Source organism: Oryctolagus cuniculus, chromosome 6 (assembly GCF_964237555.1).
Source record: "Oryctolagus cuniculus chromosome 6, mOryCun1.1, whole genome shotgun sequence".
In the NCBI taxonomy this organism is placed as follows: Eukaryota; Metazoa; Chordata; class Mammalia; order Lagomorpha; family Leporidae; genus Oryctolagus; species Oryctolagus cuniculus.
In genome coordinates, this window is record NC_091437.1 from 127,597,647 (window position 1) to 127,623,943 (window position 26,297).

General features: G+C 40.6%; 1 protein-coding gene across 9 annotated transcripts in view; it reads right to left on the reverse strand.

Moving 5' to 3' along the window:
* The window catches only part of UBR5 (ubiquitin protein ligase E3 component n-recognin 5), a 157,657-nt gene that overhangs the window by 18,735 nt on the left and 112,625 nt on the right, over window positions 1-26,297 (reverse strand). For 7 of the 9 annotated variants that reach the window (XM_070075377.1, XM_070075376.1, XM_070075375.1 and 4 more), the window contains 22 exons: window positions 25,647-25,793; window positions 24,534-24,652; window positions 24,331-24,457; window positions 24,110-24,239; window positions 22,285-22,445; window positions 21,930-22,169; window positions 19,270-19,393; window positions 18,545-18,656; window positions 17,328-17,459; window positions 16,896-17,153; window positions 15,536-15,804; window positions 15,162-15,373; window positions 12,947-13,177; window positions 12,109-12,182; window positions 10,435-10,607; window positions 10,222-10,335; window positions 8,754-8,974; window positions 6,907-7,027; window positions 6,718-6,822; window positions 4,358-4,601; window positions 1,975-2,086; window positions 335-479 (listed from right to left, as the gene is read on the reverse strand). In XM_070075377.1, coding sequence (XP_069931478.1) covers window positions 335-479; window positions 1,975-2,086; window positions 4,358-4,601; window positions 6,718-6,822; window positions 6,907-7,027; window positions 8,754-8,974; window positions 10,222-10,335; window positions 10,435-10,607; window positions 12,109-12,182; window positions 12,947-13,177; window positions 15,162-15,373; window positions 15,536-15,804; window positions 16,896-17,153; window positions 17,328-17,459; window positions 18,545-18,656; window positions 19,270-19,393; window positions 21,930-22,169; window positions 22,285-22,445; window positions 24,110-24,239; window positions 24,331-24,457; window positions 24,534-24,652; window positions 25,647-25,793 — 3,571 coding nt within the window. The remainder of the gene's footprint in view (window positions 1-334; window positions 480-1,974; window positions 2,087-4,357; window positions 4,602-6,717; window positions 6,823-6,906; window positions 7,028-8,753; window positions 8,975-10,221; window positions 10,336-10,434; window positions 10,608-12,108; window positions 12,183-12,946; window positions 13,178-15,161; window positions 15,374-15,535; window positions 15,805-16,895; window positions 17,154-17,327; window positions 17,460-18,544; window positions 18,657-19,269; window positions 19,394-21,929; window positions 22,170-22,284; window positions 22,446-24,109; window positions 24,240-24,330; window positions 24,458-24,533; window positions 24,653-25,646; window positions 25,794-26,297) is intronic. The other 2 variants (XM_051844680.2, XM_051844678.2) reach the window with 1 other exon arrangement.

Consider the following 26,297-nt stretch of genomic DNA (forward strand, 5'->3'; position numbering starts at 1 on the left):
TCAAAGAGAAACAACAGTATATGTAAGTAAGAATACAAATAAATAAAATGTATAGATAACACTTTAGCATGCAGGAACTTGCTAGAATGGGGACAATGGAGGGTAGGTAGGGGATACATTCAAGCCTTATATAGTTTCTCTCCAAACACCCCTTCATTCCCTTCTAAGCTTCCTTCCTGCTACACAGCTTAACACAGACCTCAACCATGTGGCTGATCAGTGGCTCACAATACAAACAAGCAAAGCCAAAACAACAACAAAACACACACATTTGAATTCAAAAGCAAGGAAGTACCCTAGCCAGTTAAGAGGTAGCCATGTGCATGGTACATACTGGTTGCATCGCTTGTACCCGGGGATACAGCCTCTCTCCAAGCGCTTGCCGATGGGCTGGCAGAGGATCAGGATCGTCACTGGGATTCCCTTCAGAGGCTGGTCTGAAGGGCCGAGTGTCGATGGAGAGCTGTCTTCTGAAGTCTCTGTAAGAAGAAGACAGCTGCTATGAGTTCACGTCCTGTGACCGCAAAGGGACACTGTCAGTACAACTAATAACACAGCTGGAAAACCAGTTTGCTCCAGTTATGGCACCAAGGTGGCAGAACGTCTGAATAGATGATCATTAAAAAATGAAGACTATGTAGATTTTGTCACTTGAAAAATCTATGAATTTATAAAGTAGTCCTTAAACAATAATTTGATTCTAAGGGAGCAGGACTTCAAAGTACCAGAAATCAAATTCCTAGAAATCTTAGGCAAAATACAACCCATCCCCAAAAAAGAAAAATCAAAATATTTAAATAATAAAATTTGTCATAACCAAGATGTTTAAAACAAACTTAGGACTGATGCAAAAGAAAGATAGAACATAGCAGACTCACAGATTGAAAATTGCTTTAAGTAGCACTCTGACTTCAGAATCAGCCCTTAAGGCCTTTTGGTCTGGCTGAAAAGCCCATGAGAACACTTCAGGCATGGAAACCCAAGACACTGTGGCAAAAAATATCCTACATGAAGGACACCGGTGGGTGAGACCCCAGTGGAAAAAAATGGCCATCAAAGAAGGAGTTACTTTTCTTTGAAGGGAGGAGAGAACTTCCATTGTGCTTATGGCCTTGTCAAAATATTGATGGAGTTTGTGGATTCCGAAAAAAAAAAAAAAAAAGGGGGGGGGGAGCCCTTCCACAGCCTAGGCAGCTCATGTCAAGAGCCTCGGGGGATCACTGATGTCATACCTAAGAGTGTTAATTGTTAAATTAACAACAGAAGTCACTGTGCACTAACTTCCCATGCAGGACCTCTGTCCTCAAAAAGCTGTATTATAATTATTTCTAAGGGCTCCCAAAAGATGTATCATTCTTGGGTGCTTCTTTAAAGTCAATTAAGTTTCTTTAAAAAAAAAAAAAAAAGTGAAATTAACTTTAAGGTACAATGACTTTGAACAGCCCTTGTCTAGACTATTGAGGAATGGCATTTTTGTTTTTTTTTTTGTACAAATTGTTGAACTCTTAGTATAGAGCTGGTCTTCTGTGTATAAAGTTAATTGAAAATGAATCCTAATGGAGAATGGGACTGGGAATAGGAGAGGGAGGAGGAGGTGGTTGGGAGGGCAGGTATGGTGGGAAGAATCACTATATTTAAAGTTGTACTTAAGAAATGCATAAAGTTTGTATTCTTTAAATAAAAGATTTCTTTGGTGGGGGGGAAGGTAGAAATGCAATAAAAACTAAGCAATTATAACTTGAGAGGAACAAACAAATAGTATCATTTCAATTGCCTCTAGGTTTTTAAAGCAGAACTTTTATTAGTAATAGTAGGTTAAACTATTCTTAGTTACTATACAACTGTCCAAATATTAAAACTTTCATTTAAAAGAAAAAGTCTATAATTGAGGCATTCATTTACAGGCCTCCACTTTGTGGAAAGAGCTGGTACTCAAACGAAAAGTAAAATGAAATAAAACAAAAATTACCATACCTATCCCGGTCTCTCCGAGAACCTGCTCGCAAGCCACTACTCCTCCTCATTTCCCTTTCTCTTTCCCTTTCTCGATCTCTCTCTCCTCTGTTCCTTAATCTCTGCATTAAACCTAGAAGAAAAAATGAAACACACACCATGGAGATGAATACAAATACAACTACAGTGCAGAGACCGTTACTAGGCAAGTAACAGATGGTCACTCAGCATTTGTTAAAGATACCTTTCCTTTTGTCATGTCAAAGTGGTGAAATGATTCATAGCAACTAGAACTGTGCAAGTTTTTTTTTGTAAGTAATGACATTTCTTCCATGATTAGAGTCATTTAAACATCTTTTAATTGTTGGTTTGGGGTACTAAAGCATTACTGGCTACCAGCACATCGGCTATTATTATTTTTACATTGTTAAGCCTAAGCCAAGACTATGGTACCCTAAAATAGCACAAAAATATTTCTGAAATAGTATGACTTTCCAGGTTTCCATATTTACATCTGTCAATTTCTTATTATCCTAAGACCACAGAAAGTCAAATGGTGTAATTGATGATGCAGGCTAGAGAGCCCTCCACCATATTTTCACCCTCAACTTTTCAAAAGCTCATTCACACTCGATGGTGGTTCACACTTGTAGAACCCCAACGACACACAGATGCAGCCTTGGCAAAATGCAGGATGCTCTCAGTGGCTCTGTAAGCTTCCTCTCCATTAGTTAACGATATTCATCCACCTGCCGTGTGGACACACTTCTGTCCCTACTTGACACAAATCACCAGCCATTTTCTCCAAAGTTTGTGTTTTTTTTTTTTTTTTTTTTTTAAAGATGTTATTTATTTATTTGGGAGGTAGAGTTGCAGACAGAGAAAGGGAGAGATAGAAAGGTATTCCATCCGATGGTGCAACAGCTGGAGCGGAGCGAAGAGTGGATCTGAAGCCAGGAGCTTCTTCCAGGTCTCACACCCGGGTGCAGGGGCCCAAGCACCTGGGACATCCTCCACTGTCCTCCCAGGCCATAGCAGAGACTGGATTAGAAGAGGAGCAGCTGGGACCTGAACTGGCAGCCCATATGGGATTTGTGTGCTGCAGCAGAGGCTTAGTCTACTATGCCACAGTGCTGGCCCTCCCATGGTTTTTGTAATCGTCAGACACTTAAATTTCCTATTCACAATCTTAAAACTCAGGAAGAGCTCTAATCCCAAAGTGCTGGTTCTCAATGAGATAATGCACTTGCCGAACAGCACAGTAGGTGGCCGGCGCCACGGCTCACTAGGCTAATCCTCTGCCTTGCGGCGCCGGCACACCGGGTTCTAGTCCCGGTTGGGGCGCCGGATTCTGTCCCGGTTGCCCCTCTTCCAGGCCAGCTCTCTGCTGTGGCCAGGGAGTGCAGTGGAGGATGGCCCAAGTCCTTGGGCCCTGCACCCCATGGGAGACCAGGAGAAGTACCTGGCTCCTGCCATCGGATCAGCGCGGTGTGCCGGCTGCAGCACGCCTGCCACAGCGGCCATTGGAGGGTGAACCAACGGCAAAGGAAGACCTTTCTCTCTCTGTCTCTCTCTCTCACTGTCCACTCTGCCTGTCCAAAAAAAAAAAAAAAAAAAAAAAAGGAAAGAAAGAAAAGCACAGTGGGTAAAGTTGCTACCTGTGAGGCCAGGCTGCCACCCTGTCAGCATCCCATTTAGCGCCTCTTTGTGTCCCAGCAGCTACTCTTCTGACCCAGCTCCCTGCTAATGGCCTGGGAAAAACAATGGAAGATGGCCGCTGCCACCCATGTGGGAGATCCAGAAGAAGCTCCTGGCTCTTGGCTTTGGTCTGGTCTAGCACTGGCTGTCGTAGTCATCTGGGGAGTGAATCAGCAAATGGAAGACCTCTCTCTCTCTCTCTGTAACTCTTTCAAAATAGATAAATAAATCTTTTTTAAAAAAGAAAAGGAGGAGGGGAAAAGTCTCACTAAGTTATACAGTGAACTTAGTGATGTACTCAATTTAGATTTGGTTGTAGGCTCCTTATCTCACAACTTTGTAAATCACTCTGAATATACTGCAGAAAACATTTTCTTTTGAAATAGCTCAATCAGTTAAACACAGGAGTAGAACAGATACTGGAATTCTATATCACTACATATCTATATAAACTCCCATCCCTCAAACAGGTATGACTGGGATGAGAAAACCACGTAACTCTAAACATTTATCAAAAGCAGTGTGGCAGTAAAAGAGCAATTATTATACCACCCTTCATAGTTGGAACGATTAAATCAGTAACCTACAATAAAGCTAGATGAAGATGTACAGGTTATATTAAAATTTCCCCATCATAAATACATAACCATGATTGCATTGATCTGATTAAGAAGGGTAATTTTTATGTTTTGTGTAGAGTACTTACTTGTATGAGTACCTTTGTTGGCATTCTGGATACAATCTAAATTTGGCAATTTTTCACTTGACAAAAACGCTTGTGCAATGGCTGTGTAAAAGCTTCGTGCTACACCACTGCCCTCTCCTGGCTCATCCTTAAATGTTACTTTTACCCTGTGTACAGCCATTGGCGTGGTAGCACATCTGCGACCAAAGTGATTGTTAAGCTGCCTCATAGTTTGCTGAATGAGAAGATCTCGATCTCGGTCAACCTATTAAAACACACCAAAAAGCAGTGAACTCAATGTCAAAAGTCACTCTGAGTTATTCTGTATAAAATCTGAGCTCATTTTAGCTTTTATTTGATAAGTAACTTCTCAGAGGTTTATATGTTCTACAATAAACATCCTTAAAAAGCAAACAAAAGTTCTTGCACTAAATCAGAATTATGGAATTTATTAAAACTCTTTAACTTTCTTTCAAAGGTATACTGGAAGACAGTAATTTGTTCTGTTTGGGGTACATCAGAGTAAGATCCAAATGCATCAAAGATGTAAAAATAAAAATAATAATAATAAAAAAAAAAAACAACACCACCAACAACAGCAACAAAAAACACAACAACAGCAAATGCCAGAAGATGGTTATGAATTCCTTACGGACACACAGACCACCACAGGCATGGTGGTTGGGGATAACAAACTGGGAAAATATTTGCACTTTCTGTAACAAAGACATGTGGACACTTCAATCACAAAATAAGTAAGCTAATTTTGGTGTAAAAAATTTCAAATCCCGTATACCAGGCATCTCCAAAATGTTTATGGAAAATGCATATTGGAAAATAACTATTCTTGGATTTCAAGTTTTTTGCACCATGGTAATTTATCTTTTAATCCCATTTTCCATAAACTTTTTGGAACACCCTCACATGTATTCATCAATGTGTCTATCACCTGAAGGCCCAAAAACATCTCCGAAAACCTGAAGAAAGAACAACTTAACAGAAGACGACAAGATATAAAGAGTTCATAGAAAAATAATAAAGTATCAGCTAATTAACATCTGGCAAAATGACACATGCCCTTTGATCCGACAATTCCACATCTAGGTATCCATCTCAAAGCATATCAGCAAAAAGAAAAGCACATAGAAGGCTATTCACATCTGTAATAGTGAGTGGAAAGAAAGGCACAACATGTAGTGTAAGCAACAGCTCTGAAAGGAAGGCAGACTCTTTTTTACACAGCATTATGGTTTTATCTGGCATACACTGTTAACTGGGAAAAACAGATGGAATAAAACGTATGCTATGTTTACGGGGCATGGACAGAGACAGATAATATGCACTTTGTATTTTTTTAAAGAGGGAGAAAGAAATAAACTTTTAAGAACTGAAATGGGCCTCAGAATATGCCTTCTCTTGAAAAAATAAAATTGCAGATATTTTAAGTTAATTATGGAAGGAAAAAAACTGTAAGAGAAATCGATCTCTGAAAACTGAAAGAAAAATGAAATAAATTGTCAAGAATGTTTAGAACGGTAGCAAAACACACAAGGAATCTTTTCAAGTGACTTTAAATCAGGGTAATTTGACTGCATCTCTAACTTGATGTGATCAAAAGGACAAGAAAAAAAGTCACAAATTCATCTTAAGCTACTTTCAATGGCCACTTTTGTTGGTGGGAGTACTGATGTTGCAATTCTAAAACTCTGTGTGTATGCTGTGGAATATAGTAAATAACTGCATCAACGTGCTGAGAAGAAAGGAGCTAAAAGTCTAAGATCTGGAGCACTCGGCACAGCAGTTAAGGCATCACTGAAGACACCCAATCCTATTTCGGAATGCCTGGATTCAAGTCCACCCCCTACCCCCGTTTCTTGCTGAAGTGCAACCTGGGAGGCAGCAGGTGAGGGGCTCAAGGACTTAAGTCTCTGCCACCCATATTAGAATACCAGGAGGTCCAGTTCCTGGATCCAGATCTGGCCTGGACTTGCCCTGGCTGTTGCTAACATTTGGGGAGTGAACCAGCAGACTAGAGATCTCTTTGCCACTCAAATTAATTAAAAATAGAAAGATTGCAGATCTAAAAGGCAAAAGCAACAAACAAAAGAACTTTGTGGTCCTAAATCTTGAAATGAAATTATCAAAATATTTAAATCCAAGCATTCACAATTAAAAAAAGGCAAAAACAAAAAACTCATTTGTCATCTTTAGAGGATGCTAAGGTACTAACAGAGAAAGTCACTATTCTAAATTTGGTGATTTTTTTTTCTTTAAAATTTTAATGGTAAAAATGTATCCCTAAGCAAGATCTATTATTATTCCGCATGTTTTAAAAGTCATATAAATGGCATATTATAGGCATAAGAAGAAAATCTAAATACCTTTACCTCTAGTGATAAATCTCTTGACTGCTGGTTTCTCAGTTTTTCCATTTCTCTACGGAATTTTGATTCTTTTACCTCAAAACCACCCAATTCGGTTAGGATCTTTAAAAAAATGCATGAGAGAATTATTCTCTGAAATATGTTCTTAGCAGGCAGAATAGAATTTACAACACACGAAATACATACTGAGCCAGGTTCTGCTCCGACGTCTTCCATGAACACCCTTCCGAAGAGTTCTAAAGACAGGCGCCACCGTCCTAGCAGCATATCGTGGGAAATAACCATGCCCATGAAGCTGCACTGGGGCCTGGGAGAAGTTCGAGGGAGAGGAGAAATAACTGAGCCAGTTCCCAAAATTATCTGGCGGCGGCTTAATGATACTTATTGACTTGCTCTTTCAGTATCTAAGGTGCTAAGTATTCCAAGCCACATTCTCTCTAATGGAGAGCTCTTCCATAGCTTATTTACTTTTGATTTTTACTCCCTTATTCCTTCCGTCCTTCACATCTGGCTATGTCTCTAGGCTGTCTCCTGTTTTTATTCTTCATTATACCTTCCCTTTGTAAAGCCCAACGTTCATTTCTACGTAGGTAATTCTCCTTTGGTTCAAACTTTCTCAAGGAACCAGAATCTCTGTTTGTTAAATATATGCATACAGACGACGTTCAATTCAAATGCAAAATGAATAAACCTCAGTATGGCTTCAACACTGACACTGCCTTCTGAATGTTTTCCACTACTGCAACCTACTCTTACTGCCTGGACTTAAACTAACTGTAATTTTTCACCCCCCTGTTCCTCCAGAGTTTCTTCATCTTTGAAAGACTCCCTTTCCATCATGAAAGCCAACCTTCTACACTCTAGCCACTTTTACCTCGCTAGTTGGTACTAGTAAGACCTCTCTACCACCTTGAAGTCTTCTCTCCAATACTACCACGGCTCAAGCCATAATACCCTTAGGATGCCTGGGCCACCCTAGTCTACAATTTCCTCTTGCTTTAAATGACTGTTAGAAAATGTACACATAGTACTACACATAATACTAGAGTATTGTGTATGTAGTATAGTACTATAGTATATACTATATACATATGTACATATATAGTATAGTACTATACTACATACATAGTACGATACAATGTACTATGTGTACATTTTCTTCACCCAACTTATTAAATTCTTCTAGGCAAAAAATATTATGGTACTAAAAATTATAAAGCAGTTACATCAACATATCACTTGCTGACTGCTCATACTGCGCCACAGGATGCATATGCTAACACATTTTTACTGAGTCAACAACGAACCTACCTCTTACACACAATTACCATCTAATAACCTAGCAAAGGAGCCCAGCTAAGTCTGAGTCAGAAATCCAGCCACTCACATGTTCCCTTTCCTGAGCTGCTTCATTCATTGGCCATTTGACATGGATACTTTAAGTACTGAACACTAAAAACAAAGACAGGGGCTGGCACTGTGGCATAGTGGGTAAAGCTGCTGCGTGCAGTGCCAGCATCCAATGTGGGCGCTGGTTCAAGTCCCAGATGCTCCACTTCCAGTCCAGCTCTCTGCTATGGCCTGGGAAAGCAGTGGAAGATGGCCCAAGTGCTTGGGACCCTGCATCCACATGGGAGTCCCAGAGGAGGCTCCTGGCTCCGGATTGATACATATCCAGCTGTTGCAGGGAGTGAATCAGCGGATGGAAGACCTCTCTCTCTCTCTCTCTCTGCCTCTCTTTCTCTGTGTAACTCTTTCAAATAAATAAAATAAATCTTTAAAAAAAAAAAATAAATAAAGACACAGAGAACTTCCTCACAGTGAAAAGAGAATCAGTAAGAAAACAGTCACAAAATTCCTAAGTCCAGAAAACGTAACTCTGCTATTCAAGCATCTGATAAACTAGGAAATCACTTCTACTATGTAAATATAAAGTTAACAAAATTATAAAGTTTCTATAAAATTTTCTTAGAAGAATATAATAGCTAAAAAGTAATGAAATAATAAGGAAGCTATCTTCACTTGTTCAATACCTGAAAGATGTCAGAGGTGGCCCCTCACTTTCAGTAAGTCCTATTTCCGCTAGTAAACTGCTTTTCAACTGTGCAGCCAGATCGTGAGCTGAGGGACCTGGTTTTGAACTCTCCGCTTCTTCCACCAGCACGGTCTGTTCTTCCCCTTCTTTTTTTTGCCGATTTTGCATGTTCATTACATTTTTTAGATTGGCAGCATAAGACATTTTAGTTGGAAGAACCTATGAATTTTCATATTTAAAAGTTATACACTAGAAAATAATAATTAGATTCTGTTTTCAACTTAGTTTAACACTCCATTAGAAATTACACGAAAGTAACTCACAGCTCCATTCTGAAGCAGCAGTCTGCTCTAACCACCCAATCCGGGTACTCATCACAGTCTCAGAGACCTTGCAAAGGAACCTCTGGACTGCCTGTGGCACTGAAGTCTCTTACCAGTTTCACTACTGCATCCTCCTCTATCACTTAAACAATAAAAAATATTCCATAACTGTATCACTTCTATGACTGTTTTTCAAACAGGTTCCTACGTTTTCAACGAAGAATGAAACCACAGAGTGTAATGTTAGGCTCTCAAATACATCTGATAACTAGATCTGCCACTTCACTAGCTGTGTAACAACAGACACAATCACGTGAAATTTATCATTACTTCAAGCCTCAATTTCTTAACCAGGAAAATATTACTTTCTGCTCAGAATGCTTGAAAAGATTCAGACAGTGCCCAGGAGATAGAATTAACATCAATAATTGTTAGTTATTATTAATACTATTTTATCAATCTACATTCTTGATTCAAATTACTTTAGCAAGTTAGAGCAAAGTTTTAAGCCAAGATTCAATAGCTCAAATATTTATGATGTTTTTATGTATACAAAAACTTAAATTTTTAGCATACACCAATACAGAAAAAGCTGGGAAACCTATTTTATGGATTAAATACCTGACAAAGCAAATCAATAACAGTGCTGGAATTCCTTTCTTTCACAAGGCAAAAATTTCTGACATTTCCATTATTTTAGTGTAATATTCCAAAGTAATGTATATCTGAAAATCTAGATGCTGGGAAAACTGTGCATTTAAAAATGTTATAGTGATGGGGTCAACACGGTGGCATGGTAAACTAAGCCTTGGCCTATGGTGCAGGCATTCCACAGGGGCACTGCTTTGTGTCCCGGATGCTCTACTTCCAAACCAGCTCTCTGCTTATGACCTGGGAAAGCAGTGGAAGATGGCCCAAGTGCTCAGATCCCTGCACCTGTGAGGGAGACCTGGAAGAAGCTCCTGGCTCCTGGCTTTGGATCGGCCCAGCTCTGGCACTTGCAGCCATTTGGGAAGTGAACCAGCAGATGAAGACCTTTCTCTTTCTCCCCTTCTCTCTGCAACTCTAACTCTCAAATAAATGAAAACTTAAAAAAAAATTAACAACAAAAATGTTATACTGCAAAGACTTTTACTATCTTACCTCAAGGCAGTTTCTGTCTACTGTAACTTCCATTAAGCATTTCCCACTATTGGCAGATGAAGAATAAAGACCCTGACTCGGACGGCCAAAAAGATCCTCCTTTCTTGCATTTGGCTGGAATTTTAACAGAAACATTCTCACTACATTCAGTATTTAAAAGAAAATACAGTCAATTAGAAAAAACTTTAAAACTAGTTTGTTCATTCGATCCACCTGCAACAGATGTGGCTGATCAGCCAAGGGAATGGCTTCAGCTAGAGGCACTTCAAAGGGATTTGGGGGTATACACCCAAGGAACGTCATAGAGTCAGAACGTCGGAAAAATGGATGGTTTTGACCAGTTTCTGCAGGAAGAGAGTCATCATCCTTATCATTCAAAGTAGCACCTAAACAAAGAAAGAGAGATAAAATGTTTGAAAAAGTTAATTATTACGGAAGCATAAAGGAATCTATTCAACCCAAATATTCCTTTCTTCTTTCTAAAATTTTAATACCACCCCAAAACAAGCTAATAGTATACATTCGGACAATATTTTTCAAGTATTAATTCAAAATATAGCAACTTAATGTTGTAATGATAAATTTTACATGTAAAATGTATGTTATATGCATCTTGCAATGCTTAAAAAATGTAAAACAAACAAAAAAGCAGTAACATATATTCCATGCTTTATCAGACAGGTTTCCCATATCCTCTTCTTCATCTCTATAGACTCAAACGAGAGCGAGGGTCCTCACTGCTCATGCCAAAAGCAGGAGATGGCCAGGAACTACCATCTGAGCACTGGCTCACCACAGAAAACAAACAGAACTTTCTGGGCAAATCAGACCCCACCAGTAAGCAAGCAAGCTCCCACCAACTCTCCTGAATGCAAGGATTTTGGGCAGGAGTTAGCGTGCAGGCAGACCAGCAGTGAACTAAATGGCTGAGTTCTCAACCAAGAGCGGTTAGGGCAGTTCTTCCCCAAGGCTGACTAAAAGTCCCACATGTTTTAAAGACCTTTACACCCCAACTGACGTAATAGCTGAGAACTAGGAGTACCTACAGGGGATTACAAAATCTCATGGTATTAAAACTTCGGAAGAAAAATCTGGAGTGTGGAATATTTTCTCTCCTCTCATCACATTAACAGCTTTGAATATTTGGGAGTTATAACCGGTATTTCTCAACTTCTTAAAGAACTCTATTGTGCATCAATATTAATAAAGGCTTCTCTAAGACTTTATTTAAATTTGGTTCCTACATACTTTACTTATGAGTAAAGGTAAACATAAAACTAACAGAAACACAAAAGATGAAGTAGCAGGGCCAGTGCTGTGGCACAGAGAGTAAAAGCCCCAGCCTGCAGTACTGGCATCCGTATGGGCACTGGTTTGCATCCCAGCTGCTCCAGTTCTGAGCTAGCTCCCTGCTAACGAGCGTGAGAAAGCAGTGGAAGATGGCTCAAGTCCTTGGGCCCCTACACCAACGTGGGAGACCCGGAATAAGCTCCTGGCTCCTGGTTTCAGATCAGCTCAGCTCCAACAGTTGCAGTCATTTGCAGAGGGAGTCAGTGGTTGGAATACCTCTCTCTCTCTCACTGTCTCTACCTCTCTAACTCTCTCAAATAAATAAAATAAAAAGAGGAATTCCTCTCATTTAAAAAAAAATGAAGTAGCAAAAAACATCAACTGTTGAAAAGTTTGCAACATTTAATTCATCTTTAGTTATGAAATATATAATGTAAGAATATATAAGGAAAATGGATAGAAAAGGTAAGAAATGGGATATAGAGAAGAAAAGAGAAATTCCCACCCAGACAGAAAACAATGAAGTTAAAAAGCTTGGAGGGGAAATACTGAGGCAGCCATTTCTTGAAGTAGATTAGCAGATTTTCGTGCACTAACTTTGATTGGTGTCATCATCATTTTCATGTTCTGAATCTTCATTATCAATACCCAGTTCCAAGAGCTCTCGTGTCCTTTAAAAGACAAATGAGTCATTTTACATGGAGAATTTGTGTAATATGAATAGGAGGAAAGGTAAGGAGAATTACCAGCAAAAACAAAACAAAACAAAACAAAAACAAACACAAAAAACCCACAGAAATGGTCATCTAAGTAAGTATCTTACCAATTTAAAAGATTGTTACCAAAGAGTTGCAGACTCTGGGAATGGTACTCATGTGGTACAATACAAAATGGAGTCAACAGAAGCAAAAACCAAAAATCATCCAAGAAATAGTGAGTGCCTACATTCACTATAATAGAAACATGATAATCAGGCCAAACTACCTCGAACATGAAGTTTAACCAACTCTTAGGCTTTCCGTTCTACATGGACTACTATAACTGACAGAAAAAGGCAGAATATACTCAGACTAACTTTCCCACATGAAAATGTTCCTGCACTACTTTCTTTGCAATGCTGTTCTCCTTATTCCAAAAGCTGACAATATAATAATGGAGACACACCCATCAAGGATGTCTTAAATCAACACGGTAGGGGCTGGTATTGTGGTGTAGCAGGCAAGGTTACTGCACGTGACAACAACATCCCATATGGGCACCAAAAAAATATCCTGGCTGCTTCACTTCCGATCCAGCTCCCTGCTAACGTGCCTGGGAAAGTAGCAAAGGTTGGACCAAGTGCTTCAGCCCCTGCACCCACGTGGGAGACCCAGAGGAGCTCCTGGCTTGATCCTGATCTCGATCTAAAAAAAAAAGAAATCACAAGTATAGCCACCTTTTGCGTTCCAGCTGAGGTGTATCCAATGTTGTCTGCTGGTTCATTGCTTTAATCCAATAGATAAGGGCTTGGAAGACATAGGCCACATGCTTTAATGAGCAAACATCCAGAACTGGAAGAACATCTGAGTGCTCGTCGTTATGTGACCGCATGAGAGAGAGCGCATAATTCAGAAAGTCTCCTCGAGCAGACATCATTCCCTGACGGGCGCTAAGCAATGTGGCACGTCTACAGAACAAAGAAAAGAGAAAGGCAGAATTTTTGCAAGTTATGTATTTGATAAGAAGTTTATATCCAGAAAAAGGAACTCATGAGCCAACAGAAACAAGCCAATTAAAAACTAGAGAAGACTGTAAATAAACATTTCTCCAAAGATATGCAAGCTTGCCAGTTAATACATGAAAAGATGATCCCTATCATTCATAGCCCATTAGGGAAATGCAAACCAAAACCACAGAGACCCAGTGTCACACCTCTGCAGGTTGGGCATAATAAAAAATGGACCGCTGCTGAAGACAGAGAGAAATTAAACTCTTAAATGTTATTACGGAGTGTCCTCTTCTTTGAAAAATAATGTGACAGTGTCTTAGAAGGTTAAATAGAGTTAACACCTGCCTTGAGAAGTGAAAATACTTATTCAAGCTCATGGCAGCACTATGCAAAATACTGAACAGGCTGAAGTAAGTCAAAAGCCCAGCAACTGACAAATGGATAAACAAAATATGATATATCTGTACAATGAAATATTAGGAAAGGAATGAGATACTGATGCATGATAAACATGGTGAACTTAAAACCATTAGATAGCTATGTGCAAGGAGCCTGTCACAAAATACCACATAATGTATGATTCCATTTACACAAATATCCAGAATCCATAGACACAAAGCAGACTAATTGTGCCAAAGGGCAGAGACCGGTGGAAAATGGAGAATGACTGCTACCATTTCTTGCAGAGATGAAGAAAATATTCCAAATTGATTAGGATGATAATTACAGTTAAAAAAGTACAGAATTGTACACATGGTATATGAATTATATATCAATATAGCTATCCTGAGAGAGAGGGAGAGAAAAGGCAGGCACACACGTGCACATGCACACACACACATACACCTACCAATAAGGATTCAATAAGAGAATTCCCTGTTCTCTGGGGGAGGGATATCCTGAAAGAAACAAGGCTTTCACCTCTGTGTGGAACAGGCTTCTTGGGACAGCGGCTGCCTCCCAAACCTGTCTCTAGTTAGCTATCTCTGCCAAGTATCCAATTTTGCATCCTAGACAGTTCGACCAAATTAAAAGTGTGTCCATTCCACCCTTCTGGAGTTTTCTCTTAACTTTCCCACCCGCTATTCAGAGTCCAGGTCTAAATACAAATATAAATTCTGCCAACTCCTGCTCCATGTCTCATGAAAGGCCCTAAATTCTAGAGAGGGATTAAGGCTTCTCTCCCCTCCTTCCAGGATTTCACTGCCCTACTTCAGTAACTAATACCTCTCGTGAGCTCTAAAACAGCCTTAATTTTTCTAAGCACTTTCTAGAGCCTCATCCTTCCTCCTTCATGATCTAACCAAAACGACAAGGTTGCTTAGCCTGAGCCAGAGGGGAGGGCGAGGTAAATCCTTAAACTTGGGCTTTAGGCACAGGGCCTTTCTACTTTTGTGATACAGCTGTCACTCAAGAGGTCAATGTCTAGGTTAAGTGCTAGTTCACTTTATGGACGAAGAGAAAGAACCTAAGTACCTAAAGGTATGTATTTTTAACTATGATTCAACAGCTTGGTGGAGACAGAGGAGAAAACGTGACTGCACAAGCCACGAGGGACTTTGGTAATCACGTATACTTCTTCTTGAGCACCAAGGACATTTATGCTCAGTCATGGTCAAAGTTTTTCTGTGAATAGGACCGTTTCAAAAGGAAGGCAGGAGAGGCCTGGGAGATAAATGAGACAAGGATATGGACCAACAATTTCAAAACTGAAAAGTCTCCACTGTCAGAATCTGATGATATGAATGGATTGTAAAAGCACAGTTTGGGTTAGAACTTATTTGGCTTCAACTACAGAACAATGTAAAATACTTAATGGAATGGGAGGTGCTTACTTCCTCTTTCATAATAGAATGCATCTGTAACAGCACTCAACAAGGTCTAACTCTAGAGTACAAGGGCCATGGTCTAAGCATACGCATATTCATGAAGAATTTCATACCGTCTGCCTTCAAGGGTTCGTAAACTAGCCTCCTCTCGCGCAGTCATCCTCTCTCTTCGCGCTGAATTCTGAGAAGCGTGAAGAGGATGATTTGGGTGTCCCGGATCACCAGCAGATGCTAATGCAGAACCATAACGTAATTGAGCTTCAGTAGAATCCATAATACTGACCATCCAGTTCCAAGTGGGAATAAGCTTTTCTTCTACATAGTTCTATGAAGACCAAACTAAAATAGTTAAAACTATCCAAATAGAGCTAAATTCGATACAGCAGTAGTATGTCAACGTTTGTCATATTTATTCCCATTATACTAGAATTTTCAAAATTATAGGCAAAAAAGTATTCAAATGAGTAATTTTTCATCAGTTTCATACCTGCAAGTTTACTGCATCTTGGTAAGTCAATTTCACAGCTGCCGGAATCTGAGAGTACACTAGGTGGTTATACTTAGGAATAAGGCCCATCAAGTCCGAGATTTGTCTGATGACAATGCTGTAAGCCCTGGCTAAACTGCTTGCAGATGTTAAGTAGCTGCTGGCATTACTAGCTTCCAAGGCAGCTGCTGCAGCTGCAGCACTCGTACTGATGGTACCACTCCGGCGTAAGTTTGAAGGATCAATATAAATCAAACCCGCCGAACTTGCTATAAGGAAAAAGGACAACCACAATGAGTCAGTTGCTAATTGTGTTTCTCCGGCACTGCATATACTTAGGTAAATCTAAATGGTCACATATACACAATGCAATATTACTAAGGCATTAAAAAAAAAAAAAACTAGCATTTGCACAACATGGATAGAACAGAGAGCATTATGCAGTGTAATAAGACAAGCATACAAAGACAGACAAATATTACATGATCTCACTCATATGTGGAATGTAAAAACACAGGTGATCTCAGAGAAGTTAAAAGCATAATGGTGATTTCCAGAGGTTGGGAAGAGAAGTAAGGAAGAAGCGGTAAGCAAAGGCTGACTGACGGGTACCAGGTTACAAGACAGGAATGAGAAGTTCTGGGGTTCTACTGCACAGCAGAATGAATACAGACACTGTACTGTACATGTCACCATCTAAAACAATACTAGAAGGTAGAATTTTGTAATGTTTTCACTATAAAGAAATGTTAAATGCTTGAAAGGACAAGTATATTTACCCAAATTGGACATGACAAAAATGTATACATGTACAACACAATCACACAGTACCCCATAAATATATACAATTTTTCTGTCAAATTTTATTAAACAGTCTGATCAATTGCTAACATGTCATCAGTGAGCAAAGAAGTTTTCCTAAACCCTACTAATTTAGGTAGGCTTGTGTTGAGGGAAGCAAGAATTTAACACAATGTTCTCCACCAGGGATGACTCTGTATCCTGCCCCTCTGCCAAAGAGGACATGTGGCATGTCTACAGATGACTCTGGACCTCACACTGGCGGGGTCGCACAGGGGAAGGGAAGGGAGGTGCTACTGACAGCTGGCGGGGAGAAGCTAAGGATGCTGCTTAACATCCTACAGTGCACAAGACAGTCCCCACCAAATAAAAGCTACCCAGCCCAGAGCACCGGTACTGGAAACACTGAGAAACCCCACCATAATCAAACACACATCATTTCTATATTGAAAATAAAACAAAACCATAAGGCACTACTAATTTGTCCTCTATGTGAACAGGCTTGCTTATTTTAAAAATGACTTAACTGTGATTATCAAAACCAGGTTTTCAGACTTGCCTGCTGGTGTGGATGTACTAGAAGGGGCTGTGCTGGCTGCTCGCTGATGCTGGGTGTTTCGGACAGCCCACTGCATGGACCGGGGAGCCTGGGCAGCACCGTTGGCATGGGAGCTATTCGTGGTTCTTTCTAGTGGTTCGTCAAGCATAAAGGTCTCCTGCTCTATGTCGTCACTCTGACTACTGCTGCTATCGGAATCACTCGAGTCATTTGACTGAGAATCATCTTCAGAAAAAAAGGCAGGAACACTGCTTGCTCCTTTTGAAAACAAAAATCATGGTAAGCTTGTTAGAAATTAAAATGACCATGTAATTCAGGAAAACATGTATGTTAACTAGAATGCCATTTTGTTTTTAATAGTCAAAAAAATTCATGCTGACACACTGCCAGCCGCAGCATGAGCAGGAAAGTTGCTAGCGAAAGGCAACAAACCTGCTTCTGAGCCGGCAGTTGCTGCAGTGACAACACTTCTGCGACCACTGGCATTGTCTTGGTTGCTATGGTTACTTTCACTGTCACTTTCCGTTTCAGCTGCTGCTAACAAGTCCAGCTCCATGTCACTCCCTAGAAAAATACATTTTAATAATAAGAAGAGAGTAAACGCACGAAGAAGCTGTGGATCAAGACAGTCTGCTGGCTGAGTATGTACTACACAGGTGGGAACCCTGAAGGCATGCTGGTCAAAAGAAAGGCAGAGTGCGCAATCAACAATACACTAAGAGTAAGTGAGGGCTCAGCCTGAGCAGAACCACTAAGTAAATTCTGAGAGTTCCTGGACTGTTCTCTCCTGCAGAGCCTCTCTTATCTGCAAATAAGCGGCCAGGAGACTTCAGCCAGTGGGCAGAGCTCTGGACAAAGTCTGCTTGCTCCATGTTCATCTGTTTACACCCTGGGCTTCCAATGGGGATGTTAAAAACATCTGTTCTGAGTATTTCACAGGAACTTATGTCAAAACAGACAAAATTATAAATTTTAAATATGTGCAGTGTGACTATCGTAAGTAAAATGGAAAATTCACAAAATTTTTAAGTATATATAACACCTGACACATGTATGGGACAAGGGCAGTGCAAGAAAGGATTAAAAGTAAAAATTGAAGTAGTTATCATCTGGGTGAGGTTATGGGTGATTTCTTTCCCTAACTTCCAAATGCTTCTTAATAAGGCAATGATTATTCCTTTTTAAAGATTTATTTGAAAGGCAGATTAGAGAGAGAGGAGAGTGATATCTTCCATCTGCTGATTCGCTTCCCAAATGGCTGCAATGGCCAGGGCTGGGCCAGACTGAAGCCAGGAGCCCAGAATTCCAACAAGGCTCCAACGTGGCTGTCAGGGCCCAAGCCATCTGGGGCTGTCTTCTGCTGCTTCTGCAGGCGCAATAGCAGGGAGCTGGATCAGAAATGGAGCAGCCAAGGCTCAAACTGGCACCTATATAGGATGCAGGTGTGGCAGGTGCCAGTTAAACCTGCTGGGCCACAACGCCAGCCATGGCAATGATTATTTTAGTTTGTAAACGTCTTTCAAGGAAAGAGAGAGGCAAGGGAGATTATTATTTTATGTACGTATGTATCTTCTTCCTCCAGTTCTCGACCAGATCTTACAGAATCTCTGGAGAGAACACAGATGTGGCTTCCCAGAGACCCTACATACCGTCCTCATCATGCTCATCATGCTGCCCCTCTGCCTCAGCGTTCTCTTCCCCGTGTTCCTCCTGTTCATCATGGTGGTCTTCCTCTCCAGCCACACCTTCCACCACCTCAACCTAAATCCAGAGGCTTATTTGTAGAAGGTCAAAGCATGTAAGAAACCCGTATCTCTACCAGTGTTTCGCACAGCAACTAATAAACCGAAGCACAAAGGTGCCTAACTACAGAGAATTATGAATCAGACATACTAAAGCACTTCTGAGAAGTCTTCATTTGCTATGACAATTTGCCACCAAAAATTTTATCAATTTATCCCAAAGTTTATGATTAACATCCATACACAGAACCCTAAAATTTGGATAACAATTATACTGGGACGGGGAGAGGTTTACACACACACACACACACACACACACACACAGTAGCCATCAAAAAATTAGAGTAGCCTCTCTTTCAAATATATTGCACAAAACAATTTTTTTCTCATGAACCACCTCTTCACTCCACTCTTACATAAAAAGAAGTTTGTGCTCTGTTTCCTAATACTCATTAATCAATAACTACTAAAATCATTCTAATATGTATAACCACAAAAAATATGTGACAAGACTGTAAAAGCTGGATGCAAATGTAAACAGTAGTCATAAGCAACTGTTAATAAAATTCTAGTGATTAACTCTTTCCCACCAAAGAAAATTTTTTCCATCTATCCCAGTTGAAACAAACCACCTCTTCCACATCTGCTGACACAATATCGTCCTGCTCTTCATCCCTGCCCCGAACAGGCTGCGACTGGCTGATGCGCCTCTGCTGCGGGTTCCGGATGATGTAGGACGACTGAGACTGGCTGGAGCTGCAAGAAGCAGGAGGTAGTGAGCGCGCCGCCGCCGCATCCCAGGCACAGCACATCCTCTCGTGCCGCTCAGTCTAAGAATTTAGCTCACTTCTTACCTGGGACACATTTGGGAGGCCACTACTTCAAATCTGGCCTAAGAATTCTTGGAACCCAACTCCAATACATAATGTCAGAAAACCATGAATCCCAAAAGCAGCTATTTTACCATACACACTTAGGAATCTCAGAATTTATTTATTTATTTATTTGAAATGCAAGGTTGCAGAGAGTGGGACAGAGGTCTTCCACCTGCTGGTTCACTCACCAAGTATTCTGAGCAGCCAAAGCTGGGCCAAGCAAAATCAGGATCCTGGAACTCCATCCAGTTCTCCCACATGGGTGATAGGAACCCAAGTACTTGAGCTGTCATTGGCTGACACCCACGGTATGCACGAGCAGGAAGTGAGATGGGAAGCAGAGTGGCTGGGACTCAAACCAGGCATTAGGATATGGTACGTGGGCATCTCAAGGAGCGACCTAATTAAGCTGCTTCACCAAGAAACCGCCCCCAAAATATTTTTTAAAGAAACAGCTATGCTAGTGATAAAAGAAACAACGGTCTGTACAAGCTTGGGGAGCAATGAATGGTGCCAAAGGCATCTTCTGATGTCTCCTAGGCTAAGGGGTTTCAGGCAGCTGTAGGCTTCACAGAAAACAGTTTGGGCCTAACCTAAGCAGGGTAGGAACTAAGTCTCTCCTCTTCTATCACCATCACATACATATGTACATCAATCAAAACATAACTGAAAGGGCAACATGATTAAGAGGCAAAATAAAAGAAAAATCATACATCTCAAAAGACTTGCCTATGTCAGGCACAGCTAGATGGGAACACTTCTCTGCAGAGAATTTCAAACAAGTAGCCTGTACGCTAAGAGTCTAGGACTGTAGCTGTGTTATATAGTATGATGAGCATGGGGCTGGTGCTGTGGTGTACAAGGCTAAGCCTCCACCTGCAGTGCTGGCATCCTATATGGGCACCAGTTTGAGTTCCAGCTGTTCCACTTTTGATGCAGTTCCCTGCTAATGTGCCTGGGAAAGCAGCAGAAGATACCTAAGTGCTCATGCCCCTGCACCTGAGCGGGAGACCTGGAAGAAGCTCCTGGCTTTCGGATCAACTCAGCTCTGGCTGTTGCAGCCATCTGGGGAGTGAACCAGCGGATGGAAGATCAATCTCTCTCCCCCTGTAACTATGCATTTCAAATAAAAAAGAAAGAATAAAAGAAAATCTTTCTCTAGATTAGAGTCCAGCCTCTATATTTTTATAGCTACATAATGCTGGCCAAGTTATCTAACCTGAGCCTCGCTTTCTTGTTAAAAATTGGATGGGAGCAGGCATTTAGCTTAGCAGTTAAGCCTACACCTAATATCCAAATATCCAGGTTTGAGTCCTTGGCTCAGGTTGCAGGCTCCAGATTACTGCTAACTCAGACTCTGGACAGCAGTCACACTGGGCTCAAGTAGTTGGTTTCCTGCCGCTCACACAGAAGACCTGGGTTGTCTCCCTGGTTCCGGGCTTCAGCCCAAGCCCAGCCCTGGCTATTGGAGACATTTGGGGATGGCAGTGGATGTGTATGAATTATGACGAAGATCAGAGGAGCTAATGCATCCATAGTGCTTGGGGAAGTTCTTATTCTTAGCACATACTGAAATCCCAGTAACATGAGAAGCATGTAGGTAAAGCAGAAACAAATTTATTAACAAGGGTGTTAAGAGTCCTAGAAAAGTAGAGGGAAACAACAGAAGAAGCAACACTACTACCCAAAAGATTCAAAGGGGTGGCATTGTAATTTCCTGTCTTATGGTTGTCATTGACATCATACAGTAACAAACTGCCCCCTAAGCATTTGGCCATAAAGATACAGGTGTTGTCAATCTGGTCTTACAGCATACTGTATTTAAAAGAAGCAAGCAAGCAAGCAATGAGGTTACAGAATTCTAAAAGTAAACTTTCTTTTTAGATTACCATAATAAGAACAGTGCCTTTCAATTATAAAGCAAACTCCTACTATTATCTGTGACCTTAGATAATAATTTTTTTTTTATTACTTATTTGAGAGACAGAGACAGCTTCCATCCACTCATTTACTCCTAAGACGCTCACAATGGCTGGGGCTGGGCCTTGAGGCAGGAACCTGGAAAGCAAACCTCCCACAAGCCTGGCAGGAATCCAGCTACTTGGGCAGTCACTGGTGCCCAGGGTTCACATTAGCAAGCAGCTGGAATCAGGCTGCAGAGTCAGGAATCAAGCACAAGTACTATGACGTGGGACATGGGCTTGAACACTATGCCAAATGCATCTTCCCCCAATTTCCCATGCTCCCCCACCCCGGTACCCCTTAAAGTGCTTTCACATATTCCCAAGGAAGGTCTCTACCGTATGCTGCACAAAGGATCATGTACACTAGGCAGATGCTTATGCAAAGGTTTCCATCAGCCAAATGCAGCATTTCCAGGGAACGAGGGAATCGAACTCGGTGGCTACAGCAAGTACCTGCTTGACTGATCAGACGAGGGCCGAGGCGGCAGTGGCTCTACTGAGAAGAGCTCCTCGCTGCCTTGCATGGCATCGATGCTGGTGCTGGCCAGAGTGAAGGGCGCGGTCGGGCGAGCGATCCCCATCCTGACGGGGACGATGAGGGACTCGGCGACGTTGCACAGCTCCTCCACGGCGTACGGCAGCAGTGCTTGGAATACGCGTTTGCACTTTCCAATTGGCTGTGGAATAAAGTTGCTAGAGCACAAAGGGAAACAGAGGAATCATTCATGAATACTTCTACATACATTATTACGAACACAAAACCTATGTGCAAATGATATAAAAACCAAAATCAAAAAGCACGCCTTACTTTTTCTTTTTGGATGAAGCCATTTCCACACTAAGAATGACAAAAACTCTTGCCACTGAACGCAGAAATCTCATCGTCACAGCAATGGCTTCTTCTCTACGCCCAGGTGTGTATTTGTTTTGGAGCTCTTTCACTAGCGTGCCTAGTAGTGTATCTAAAAGCTTTAGAAAGTTGTAGTAACTCCATTAATGTCCAGATAGGTCACAAGATGTTTACAGACATTCATAAAGTGGAAAGTATAAAGACTTTTTCTTCAATATTAAGATTTCACAATAAAACCTCAAAACAAATTTAACTGAATATCTCATTAAATCATGCAATGTAGCGCCTGCTGTGTCCTAGGCACCACAATCGATATTTCTAAGTGAAATATAAACCACATCACATCAGAAGTAGCTAAGGGCTGGCGTTGCGCTACAGTGGGTTAAGCCACGGCTTACATCCCATGTGAGACACAGTTCAAGTCCTGGCCGCTCCACTTCCAATCCAGCTCCCTGGCACCCATGTGGGAGAGCCAGATGGAGTTCAGGATCCTGGCTTCTCCCTTGCCCAGCCCCGGCCATTGTGGCCATATGCAGAGGAAAACAGCAGATGGAATGTTTTCTTTCCCTCTAACTCTACCGTTAAAAAAAATAAACTTAAAAAAAAGAGGAAAAACAAGAATTTATTTTACTATAAGGTATACTTATCAAACAGCAAAGTACAAATATTTATGTGAATAAATTCATAATTCAATCTCAACTGAACCATCATTACTTCCTACCCTCTTTTCTATAAACGGTTTATCATGTAAATATTAATTACATAGAACACCTAATTTCCTGTTTTGTTTTTTTATTTTTAAAAAATGTTGCTTATAATAACCTTTAGGTTTAAATTGTTACATTACATTTATTAACTGGTAGGGTGATAATCTGAGTCAATAGCATACTATTAATAAATCCATAAAGTACTTCTATTAATAAATTTTACATTATTCCACATGATTATCTTTCTCAAACTATAAGCCACCTTTTTTTCCTTAAAGATCGATTGATTGACTGACTGACTGATTTAGGAGGCAGAATTACAAAGAGAGAGTCAGAGACAGAGACAGAAAGGTCTCCCATCTGCTGGTTCATTCCCCAAATGGCCACAATGGCTAAACCTGAACCAATCCAAAGCCAGGAGCTTCATCCTGGTCTCCCACGCAGTTGCAGGGGCCCAAGCACATGGGCCATCTGCCACTACTTTCCCAGGCTGTAAGCAGAGAGCTGGATTGGAAGAGGAGCAGCTGGGACGTGAAGGGGCACCCATGTAGGATGCTGATGCTACCCGTGGAGACTTAGCCCACTATGCCACAGAGCTGGCCCCTTTATTACTTCTTTATGACAGGTTTCTAGGACACTGATATTTTATGGCAACTACAGTGTCAAGTTGTTTTCCAAAGAGAGGACCAAATGCAACTGACACCCCATTGGTGAGTGCATTCTTTTACCACAACCTCTGAGTATTCAGTTTTACGGTATAAATAAACACCTTTTCTAATTTCAGGGAAAAGAATACCTGAAAAATGAATTTTCTTAAGATATGCGATAAGTCACTATAAATTTTGAACAGTACTCCAAGTTTATATATTGTTGTATTATTAAGATGGTTTAGGATTTGTATTTAGAATGCAAGAAGCTCCTGCTGGCTAACTGAGACATTTACATCACCCCCAAAATTGCATTCCCTCTTCAGAGTTTTTAATCAGTCCTTAGGGGTTTGGATTGAAAAAAAAAAATGACACTAAGGAAGAAAAACCACCTTTTCATATATTTATTATACAACTCAAAGAACTTACCAAAATATCTGCTGTACACTTGACTATAAGGCAGTGAGTGAAACAGTCCAACCGAATCGTGCCACTTTGCTGATTGAGGTATACTTGTTCTTCTGGCAAAAGATGGCCTATCCTACTGCTGGCACTAAGACTGGAAAGGGGAGGAAAGACAGAATGCAGTGTAAAATCCTTTTCTGATATTGAAAAAAAAGAAATCTGAAAATGTTTCAATGAACACCTACGGGTCTTTATTTTCCTGTGACCCAAACATAATCATTGACTTCAAAGCGTTCCAATCCTGTAGAACACGCTCCAATGCAAGCTGGGCAAATCTTGGAGGCTCTAAATCATGATCAGGCATATCTGAATCTGCAAAGAAATGGTGGATAAGTCAGGAAGAAGACACAGTCCTTGCTGTAAGTGCCCAAGTGCCACGTTGACTCACCTTCGGGACTAGCTGTCTTCCGGTTCCGATCCTCCCGGATTCGAGGGGGCCTGTACTGGCAGTGCTCCACCGTCTGCCTGGCAACCGTCTGCACTAAAAACAGTAACAGGTGCTCGCCCCTGCAAACAGGACACAACTGTGATGCAGGGGAAAATGGCACTTTGCATGTAACTTACTTTGTATCTTAAAAACCCCACTTGCGGCATGTACCAATGCCATCTCACTACTCAGTGATCAATTTCAGTTCACAATTGATTATAATGATAGGACTAAGAGTCAAGGGGATCCCATAAACAAGACTAGTGTCTGCTAATACTAACTAATAGAATTAAAAAGGAGAGAACAATCCAACATGAGAAGCGGGATACACAGCAGACTCATAGAATGGCAGATGTCCTAAACAGCACTCTGGCCTCAGAATTAGCCCTTAAGGCATTCAGATCTGGCTGAAAAGCCCATGAGAGTATTGGGGGGGGGGGGGGGGGGCATGACGGGGACGGTGGGCAGAAGACCTAATGAAAAAAAGAACATGTCATCAAAGAAGGAGCTTGTCTAAATAAGATCAGAGTCGGCGAACTCAAAAGGATTCCATAGCCTTGGCAACTCATGACAAGAGCCTAGGGTGATTACTGACACCATAAACAAGAGTGTCAATTTGTTAAGTCAACAACAGGAGTCACTGTGAACTTACTCCTTATATAGGATCTCTGTCCTTAATGAGTTGTACAATGTGAACTAATGCTATAACTAGTACTCAAACAATACTTTATACTTTGTGTTTCTGTGTGGGTGTAAACTGCTGAAATCTTTACTTAATGTATATTAAACTGATCTTCTCTATATAAAGAGAATTGAAAATGAATCTTGCTATGAATGGAATGGGAGAGGGAGTGGGAGATCGGAGGGTTATGGATGGGAGGGAAGTTATAGGGGGGAAAAGCCATTGTAATCCATAAGCTGTACTTTGGAAATGTATATTTACTAAATAAAAGGTTTTTTAAAAAGTAAATGCTCAATTCAAATTGACATTTTCATATAAATTATAAGCAAATAGTAATTTTTCTAAAGAAAATACTTTCAAACATTGAAGAAAAAAAGAAAGACCCCACTTGCCTGCTGTTGGGCAGAGTGACCAGGTTAGTAGCAGTGAGCAGGCGATAAAGCAGATCAAGACGCGCAGATTTCTGTCCAGCAATTAGAGTTTTACATTTACATTTCTCCCAACAGTCACAGTAAGCTGTTGGTGATGTCCGTTTGAGTCTAGAAAGAATTTATACATCAGTACAAAAAAACAAACTGATGAAACATAACAGATCTACACTGATATTAAAGTATAACTCTTTAAATTTAGATAAAATTCTGGTTGAGTTTTACACGATAAGTGTAATTGTTAAGGCATACACAACAAAAACCAGTATTTAGAGACATAAAGTCAGCAAAACAACCTAAAATTATCTTCCCTAATTCACACATCTCAAGTGCAGGTTCTCTCACAGGCAGATGGTTCTTGCTTGTGGCCTTGGGTAGGACTATGAACACTGCTAAGACAGGATTATCTTGTCCATAATTAACTACCCGAGCCTAGCATCTAGCCTAATGAATGTGCTTAAACAATCAATAAAAAACAAACAGATTAATCATTTTTAGATGCTTAAAATAAGGAAGACAAAAATATTAGCAAAATTTTTTTTAAAAAATTATGAATCTGCAATAATGCAAATTCATAAAACTTTTCTACTTAATTACTTCAAGTAAGGTGAAATT